Consider the following 9,052-nt stretch of genomic DNA (forward strand, 5'->3'; position numbering starts at 1 on the left):
GCTGGGATTCTTCTTGCTTGCTGGGACAGTGCTCATCCTGGCTCAACGGAGCCCGATGTTCGATGGGTGTGAATTCTGCCACGAAGTCGGCCAAAACTTGGCCTTTAATTGCTGTTCTCGGCCTGAACTCCAGGTCATACTGGCCCAGGGCTACTGGCCATCTTGCTATCTTTCCTGTTAAGTCTCCTTGTTGTAACAAGGACTTCAGTGGGTGCTCTGTTAGGACCACAATCTTGTGTACCTGAAAGTAATGGTTCAACTTCTTTGAAGCCATTACTAAGGCTAGCATTAATTTCTCCAGTGGTAGATACCTTATTTCTGCATCGGCCAAGGTTTTACTTACATAATAGACAGTTTTTTGCTCCCCTTTTTCTTCTCGGATTAGTATTGCACTGACTGCGTATTCTGAAACTGCCAAGTATAAAAACAGTTCTTCTCCTGGTTCTGGATTGGAAAGAACCGGAGTTGTGGTCAAGTACTTCTTCAGGTCGGTTAAAGCGGCTTCGCATTCTTCTGTCCACAGAAAGTCTGTGGCTTTTTTCACCAAGTTGAAGAAGGGTCTGCACTTATCTGAGCTTCTGGTGATGAATCTGTTTAGGGCTGCGGCCCTTCTAGTGAGCATCTGAACCTGTTTTGCCAACGTCGGGCTCTACAGCTCTAGGATGGCCTTGATTTGGTTTGGGCTGGCCTCAATGCCCTTTCTCGTTACCAGATACCCTAAAAACTTACCTGATCCAACTCCAAACGCGCACTTTGATGCATTGAGTCGGAGCCGGTATGTTTTGAGTATATCAAAGACCTCTTTTAGGTCGGCAAGATGACCCTTAGATTCCTTGGTCTTCACGACCATGTCATCGATGTAGACTTCTACCGTTTTGCCAATCAGGTGCTTGAACATCTTTGTTACTAACCTTTGGTAAGTTGCTCCTGCGTTTTTCAACCCAAAAGGCATTACCTTGTAACAGTACAGGCCTTTAGGGGTGATAAACGCGATCTTCTCCTCGTCTGGAGGGTATATGGCAATCTGGTGGTACCCCCTGTATGCATCCAGAAAACTCATTCTTTCATGCCCTGAAGTAGCATCTACGAGCTGGTCAATCTTGGGCAGAGGAAAGCTGTCTTTGGGGCAGGCTTTGTTAAGGCTGGTAAAGTCTACACAAACCCTCCATTTGCCGTTCTTCTTCTTCACCACTACTGTGTTGGACAGCCATTTTGGGTAGTGAACTTCTCGGATGGCCCTGGCCTCCAGAAGTTTATCTACTTCTTCTTCTACTGCTTCGACGTGCATTAACGTCGGTCTTCTGGCTCGTTGAATCACAGGTTTTGCCGACCTGTCGACATTCAGTCTGTGGCAAGTGACCTCGGGGTCAATGCCAGGCATCTCGTAAGGTGTCCAGGCGAACACCTCAATATTGGCTCTCAGAAAATCTTCCAGTTCTCTTTCTTCTTCTTCGGCTAAGCATGAGCCGAGAAGAAAGAAGCGTTCTTCGTCGTCCTTCTGGACAAGGATTTTCTTTAGTGTCTCTTCACTCTTTTCGGTTGGCTCCTTGCCGACATCATCTAGGACCTCCATGTCCTCGTCTTCAATCTTTGCCTCTTTTGGCTCTCGAATGCTGCAAGTAGACTTCATTGCTGCCATGGAGCAATTTTTTGCCTGCAGTTGATCTCCTCTGACTTCTTCAATCCCATGCTCTGTTGGGAACTGTAGTAATTGATGCAGTGTTGAGGGAACTGCCCCCATTGCTTGCAACCATAGTCTTCCCAAGATGATGTTATATGGCGAGGGTGTATCACTCACCATAAATTCTGTCTTGATCTTCTTAGTACCAGCTTGTACTTCCACGCTTGCTGCGCCCAGTGGCCATGTCAGCGTTCCATTGAAGCCGACCATAGGGTTGCTGGATTGTTCCAGGTCGTCAGGGTGAAGGCCCAGCTCCTTGTAACATCTGACGTACATGATATCACAAGAGCTGCCTTGATCTATTAGGATGCGTTTTACTTGGCACTCCCCAACCAGGAGGGATACTACCAAGGCATCATTATGCGGATGCTGGACCATCTCTAGGTCGGCTTCAGTGAAAGTTATCATCGATCCTTGGCATTCTTCAGGCCGAGGTCTTTTGTATCCGACCTGGTTCACGTGCTGCAAGTGTTTTACTCTTTGGGTTTCCCCCCGAATGTTGTTTTTGTTCACCTTCGAGTGGATGACATTAACCACCCGTGGTCCTCTTGCTTATGGTTGTTGTGCTGGGGGAGGCGGAGCTGCAAGTGCTTGTGGCAATCTTGCATGTTCTTCTCTTGTCTTGGCTTCATCAATAAGGTCCCTCAGATGGCCTTGCCTTACTAGGTCTTCTAAGTATGCTTTTAAGGCTCTGCAACCCTGAGTTGGGTGTCCTTCTTCATTATGGTAAGCACAGCGCCTACCAACGTTTCTTCCCATAAATTTCCCTAGTGCTCTTGCCGGTGCCCTGAAATAGGGTTGATTTCATATTTGATCCAGGACTTTATGGATAGGGATTCGGAACACTGTCGTCACTACCTGTTTACCCTTCAATTCTGTTTCTTGTTTGGTCGGCCCGTTGGTACCTCAGCCTCGCTTCGGCGAGCCGTTTCCCTTCTTCTGCTTCATCTCTTTGTTTCCCGACGTATCTTCCTCGGCTCTGGCGTACTTCTCGATTCTCGCCATGAGTTCCTCCATGCTTTTTGGCAATGTTTTCGCCAAAGACTTCCGTAGTGGGTAGTCATCTTTCAGGCCGTTCTTGAAAGACACGACCGCCACTTCTTGGTTGCATTCGGGTATTCGATTGAACACCTCGTAGTACCTCTTTGCGTAGGCCCTAAGGCCTTCTTCCTTGGTGATTCTTAAAGCCATCAGGGCGTCGACCCTCAAGGGCTGTAGTTTGTTCGTTACAAACCTGGCTACAAACATCTCGGCCAGACCTTCCCATGTCTTTACGCTTCCCTTCGGTAGTTTATGGAACCAATCGGATGCAATTTCCCCAAAGGATGAGGGAAATAATTTGCAGAGCAACGGCTCGTTCCCACTGTATAGTGCCATTGAGTTCAGGTATAGTCCCACATGAAAGTTGGGATCTGACTTACCATCATAAATTTGGAACCTCGGCATACTGAATCTCTTTGGCGCTTCAAATTTGTCTAGTTGCACCGAGAATGGTGTTCTCGGCTTAACTGGGGAAGTCACCTCGGCTTCAGCATTCTGCTGCCTCCTTTTGAGGTAATCCCTCAAGTCTTCTTTACTCCTACCTGGAGCTCGGCTATCTCTGGACTTTAATCTTTTTGGTACACTACTTTCGGCTTCGTGGTGGGCCCGTTTCGATCTTTCTCCATGGGTTGTGTCAAAGCAGAGTGCTTGCCCTTGAATTTGCCGATGTTCTTTGGGCCCTGGTTCCTTTATGCGGTGTGTCCTTCGGCACTCTTCTTGCCTTGGCTCCTCTCATCCGACTTCCCTGGAAGGTTGGTGAGAGTGCCTTCTGCTCCTAGTGTGCTGAGGGGCTTCGGGGATTGCTTTCCTTCCTCCCTTCTGGGTATTAATTGCTGGCATTGGCGTATCTTGCAGCGGGTATGGTGGCTGCATAACATTGTTTTGCATCATGAAGTTGACCACTGACTGTAGGTCTGCCAACTTGTTTGCCAAGTCTTTTACTTCCTCATCTCTCCGTAGGCACCTATCCCTCCATACCTGAAGGTTATCTTCGTTATAATACTTGCTTTGGTCTGTTCGCTTCGAAGTATCGCCCTCCTGGCCGACGTCTTTCTTTCCGTAGCCCTGGTCATGATTTTCTGTACTGTGGTTGTCTCCTTCAACGTCAAGATCAATTGGTCTGCCACTCCTAGCAGGAGTGTCGCCCCTAATGTTTTCCTTCTGTCCGTCACTGGCCATCTATTCTTCTAAGATTCCCACAGACGGCGCCAAATTTTGTGGGTAATTTTCTGACCACACTGCCCGCCTAGTAATCAGCTGGAGAGCACCGGCAGAATAGATGGCTTCAACAAACCTGTAACAGAAAGAAAAGGCTCCGGCGGTGGCTCTTCCACCCGGGGGCACTCCGACGATCAAGTCAGTATATCTCTCAAAGATAATCAAGTGCTAAACTCACAAGATTGAGTATAAAACTGCATACCTTAGACCCACGGGGGTGCCTCTCTTTTTATAGCCAATACAATCCTAGTCCCAAAAGGAGCCTGGCCCTAATGGACTTAGGATTACTGCTAATCTGGGACTCCCAGTGAGATTAGGATGAACTCTTTAAGAGTCTTATCTTATCCAAACTGTAATCTTCTCCTAATCTAGGACTCTTGTCCATATCCAGGTTGAGTTCCTTCTTCATTCTAGGACTCTTGTCCCTTATCTGCTTATCTCGAATTCCAATATCTTCGGAGGCAACCTCGGCCTAGCCGAGATGACCTCGGCACAACGACCAAGACACGTGGCACCTCGGCTGACACGTCGGCGTCACCTTGCCACGTGTTGGTACTCAGAAAATACATTCCCACAGAAACCTAATTAATTTGTTAAATTCTTAACTGGAAAAACTATATGCATAAAAACAAAAATAGGGTGGATATATATGTATGCTATATCACTTATGTTTTTTTTATCATTTTATTATGTAAAATGGTGATTAAAAATTGGTGAAATAATGATTTTTTATTAGGGTGATTGATTAAAAAATGTCATATTTTGGACTTGTGATCCATATAAGCGGTGCCTGGGAACTTGATTTTTTGGTTTTTTTTTTTCACTACAAACAAATGTTTTACAAAAAAAAAATATAAAATAAATAAAATAAAATAAACAAATCCAAACAAAATATCACATTAAATCCCATAATCATTTCATTTTTTCTCTTACAAACATCACATCCAATCACAAAAAAACCCAACTATCTTCCCAAACACAAAAAAAAAAAAAAAAAAAAAAATTCCAATAATATCTTACAACTAAAAAAATTTACAAAAAAACTCACATCCCAAACACTCACATAGTCTCATATTTTTTCTTGTGATCCATTTAGTCATTTTGAATGTGTAATAACTTATTTGCTTGTCACATTGTAGTGTTACATTTGAGAAGTTATGTTGGAGTGTTATGTTTGAAAAAAATACATTAATGTTGTGTTTTGTTATGGGATTTGGAGAGGGATTTGAAAAGGGAAAGGAAAAATGTATGTAAAACTAAGTGAAATATAGGTATGCTTTATTCATATTTCACTGACCTTTTTTTATTTTCCTTTTCAAATATCTACTCAAATCCGCCAACCAAACACAACATAAAGAGTTTTTTAGTGTTACGTTGGAGTGTCATGTATATTCACATAACACATAATCACATAATTAACAATAAGTATATAATTAATATAATTATGATTAATTTGTCTAATTAAGGAGGTGGTCATGACAACACTGTGACAGCCAAACGGCGCCGTTTTGTTTGTTAAAAAAAAAAAGAAAAAAAATGAACACATGCTTTAAGCCGCCATCTTGCTGTAGTGTATGTGTAGAACAACACTGTTATGTTTGGTTTGACTTCAGGAAAATAAGAAGTCAAAAATAAAATAAAAAAATTTGAAACAATAGGTTTGATTAGCTGAAAAAATATATGTAAAAAATTGTATAAAAATTGAATTTTATAATATTTTCATTTGTCTCAAAAAAAAATTGCAAAATTAAATTTCAGGGTGAATTGCACCAATATTTCTTAATTTATAAAAAATGCAAATATCACTACAAGAATCTGTACTTTTAGCGACCACTTTCTGTGACCAATATAAAAGTTGGTAACTAAAAGTTACCTTTTGGCGACCAAATATTAATTAGTCGCGAATGATCATTATTTTTGGCAACCAAATATGAGTTGGTCGCAGAAGGTCATATTTTGGCGACCAAAAAATGAGTTGGTAGCAGAAAGTGGTATGGTTTTGGCGACTAACTACAAATTTGGTCGCCGAAGGTCACATTTTGGCAACCAAAAAATAAGTTGGTCACAGAAGATAAAAAATAAGTTGGTTGTGAAATTGGCGACCAAAAGTTTGGTTGCCAAAAACTTATTTTTAGCAACAAAAAATATTTTAGTCGCCGTATATTGAGTTTTGGCTACTAAAACAATGTAGTCGCCGAATGGAAAATAAAAAATTATTTTTTATCTTTTGGCGACCAAAATTTTGCTCGCCAAAAAACTTATTTTTAGCGACTAAAAATATTTTAATCGCCGTATATTGAGTTTTGGCTACTAAAACAATGTAGTCGCCGAATGGAAAATAAAAAATTATTTTTTATCTTTTGGCGACCAAAATTTTGGTTGCCAAAAAACTTATTTTGAGCGACTAAAAATATTTTAGTTGCCGTATATTGAGTTTTGGCTACTAAAACAATTTAGTCGCCAAATGGAAAATAAATTTTTTTTTTCTTTGGCGACCAAAAATTTGGTCGCCAAAACTTATTTTCAGCAACCAAAAAAAATTTTGTCGCCAAATTAGTACTTTTAGCGACTAATATTTTAGTCGCCGTTGATTAAGATTTGGCAACTAAAAAAGTTTGTCAGCGAAGGTACCTTTTCTGCGACTGATCTGGCCTTTTGGTTGCCAAAAGTTTGGGAGGGAAATTTGAAATGTGGGGGCAGGAATTGAAATTTTTTTCCGACAAAAAAAAAATTGGCCGCCGATTGTTAAACGACGTCACTCGTTTTTTTTTTTTTGTTTGTCTTTTATGAGTTTTAATTTTTTTTATAAAAAGAATTAAATATTTATATTATACCCAACTAAACAAAATTTTAAAATTTTAAAATATACAAAATTCACTCCACCATTAAAAAATAAAAATCACTTGAGATTATTGTTCGAAAAAAATAATTACTTAAATTTTTTTTTTTTTGGGATCGTCAGACCACTTGGTCTTTCTCTCTCTCTCTCTCTCTCCATCATTTTCATTCTCTCATCTCTCCTTCATTTGTGCTCACTTGATTCAGAAGCTTCTCATCACTAACCCCTTCACTCTCTCTCATCAACGATGGTGAGATTCTCTCTTTCTACATTATTCTCTTCGATGAAAAATGGACTATCAGCAGGGGTCTCTTCTCGTCGCCGATCCCCTTCACTTTCTCTCTTCTCGTTGTCGATCGATCTCTCATAGCCAACATCCTACCCCCCTCTTTCTCTCCATCTCTTTTATTGCTCTCCGGTGAATATCAGTTGACGAGGATCTAACATCTAACATCACATCAGTTATCGATCGAGAATTGAAATTTTTAATATTTTGAGTCTTTTGGTGAGGAATTATTTTGTCACTAATTTTGGAGAGAGAATTTTGACATGTTGGGTAGTAATGAAAAAAAATAGACTACTAATTTTTCCTCCTTTTTTGTTTTTATCAGTTTTTCTCTTATCTCTCTCTCTCTCTCTCTCTCAAAACAAAACATAAGTTAGCTCTCTTTGTTTAGCACCCCTTGTCCTCCTAATTTTCATCGCTAAATAAGATTAATTTGTGACAAATTATAGATTTTGTCACATATAATAAAAAAGAAAGAAAAGTAAAAGGTGAGGAAATTTATTTTTGCCAATAAATACTTCTTTTTAGGTGAGAAAAAATTAAGTTTCATCATAAAAAAAAATTTGTCTAAATTTGTTTGGATGGTACTAAAATTTTCAGACTTTTGGTGAGGAAAAAATTTGTCACAAATTATAAAATTATTAGTGAGGAATATATTTTCGTCACCAATGAGTCTAAATATTTTGATATCATTTGGTGAAGAGTATGTTTTAATAGCCTATAATTTTTAATATTTTAAGATCTTTTGGTGAAAAAATTATTTTGTCACAAATTTTAGAGGAAGAATTTTGAAATATTGAGTAGGTAATAAAAAAAAAATTGGCCACTGATTTTCCCCCCATTTTTTGTGTTTTTATTAGTTTTCCGCCTATTTCTCTCTCTAAAAACACACTCCCTCTTCAGCTCCTCCTCACTATCCACTATGCAGAACACTCCGTCAAACCCCTCGACGAGTGGCAACTCAAGCGCTCCTTCACCGACTTCCTCAAATCCTCCTTCTCCCTCACCGTTCCCGAAGACAACATCGTCGTTTGCAGATTCAAGGACCTCAAGAAGTGCAAGCGCGATGATCCTGTCGCTCACGGCGCTCTCTTCATCCGCGACCTAGGGTTTCTATCCAAGTTTTCTAGATCGGAAATTCTTCATGGTATAGATAGAGAAGACGATGTTAAGGAACTTGAGAAGAAGTTTTTGGATTGGAGAAGATCGGTTGTTGGTAAGACCGACGGGATTGAGTTGAATCTTGAAGGTGTTAAGTTTAGATTGACTGCTTCAGTTCCGGAATCGGATGATTTTGGAATGAGGAAAGAGTGGGAAGAGCTTTATGCATTTTTTAATCGAGGTTTGTTCTTGATTCTATCCATAGTTTTGAATTTTTTATGCTTACTGGTCTTGCTGTCTACAATAATGGATTCAGTAATCTAACTCAATATTTTTTCTTCTAAATGCTTAATAATTTTGCGAGAACTATTAGTAATAATGGATGTATGTATGTGTTGTTTGGTTGTAGGATATTCAAGAGGTGGGAGGCAGCAGCAGCCTGATACAATTGTGTTGAAAGGTGTTCCATCTCGCTGGTTTGCTGAGCCATGAGTTTCGTCTAAGCCTTCAATGCTGGTCACTCACACGATTTTTTCTGCGTTCCGGAAGATAAGGCGTGTGTTAATGTCATGGTTTCTGCTATTTTTCTGTTTCCCTGATGCAATTCCATAATATTGTTCTTGTTGAATTTGTGGGTGGTTGTGTTTTTTTGAGGCTTCTGACATTGAGTTCTGTTTTTATGCTCCAATGCACACATCATATTTGGGGTTATTTGATAAAAAAATGATATTCACCGGAGATGGACTTACCTCTTGTAACTCTGAGACCACAAAGAAGACAGAGCCAGTGTTAACCGTGTCATAAAGTCGAATTCGAACCAATTCTCTGCTACATACATGGTTCAGGCGAGTTCACAGATGGAGGGCCATGATCAACTCCCCTAGGA

General features: G+C 40.2%; 1 protein-coding gene across 1 annotated transcript; it reads left to right on the plus strand.

Annotated features, from left to right (window-relative positions):
• The first annotated feature begins 2,204 nt into the window (after positions 1–2,204).
• Positions 2,205–8,658, plus strand: LOC114318774 (uncharacterized). Its single transcript, XM_082918157.1, has 3 exons — positions 2,205–2,320; positions 7,926–8,407; positions 8,576–8,658. Exons 1-3 carry the CDS (start codon positions 2,205–2,207, stop codon positions 8,656–8,658), a joined length of 681 nt encoding a protein of 226 aa, XP_082774283.1.
• The last annotated feature ends 394 nt before the right edge of the window (positions 8,659–9,052 follow it).

The sequence above is a fragment of the Camellia sinensis genome, chromosome 3, assembly GCF_055761805.1.
Source record: "Camellia sinensis isolate YWXY chromosome 3, ASM5576180v1, whole genome shotgun sequence".
Taxonomy (NCBI): Eukaryota; Viridiplantae; Streptophyta; class Magnoliopsida; order Ericales; family Theaceae; genus Camellia; species Camellia sinensis.

Bases quoted from the DNA above. Each gene is read 5' to 3' on its own strand.
- LOC114318774 (XM_082918157.1), top strand. From the start codon at position 2,205: ATGACATTAACCACCCGTGGTCCTCTTGCTTATGGTTGTTGTGCTGGG. The intron at 2,321-7,925 runs GTCCCTCAGATG...TGTTTTTATTAG, and splicing joins GTCTTGGCTTCATCAATAAG to TTTTCCGCCTATTTCTCTCT. The intron at 8,408-8,575 runs GTTTGTTCTTGA...GTTTGGTTGTAG, and splicing joins TTATGCATTTTTTAATCGAG to GATATTCAAGAGGTGGGAGG.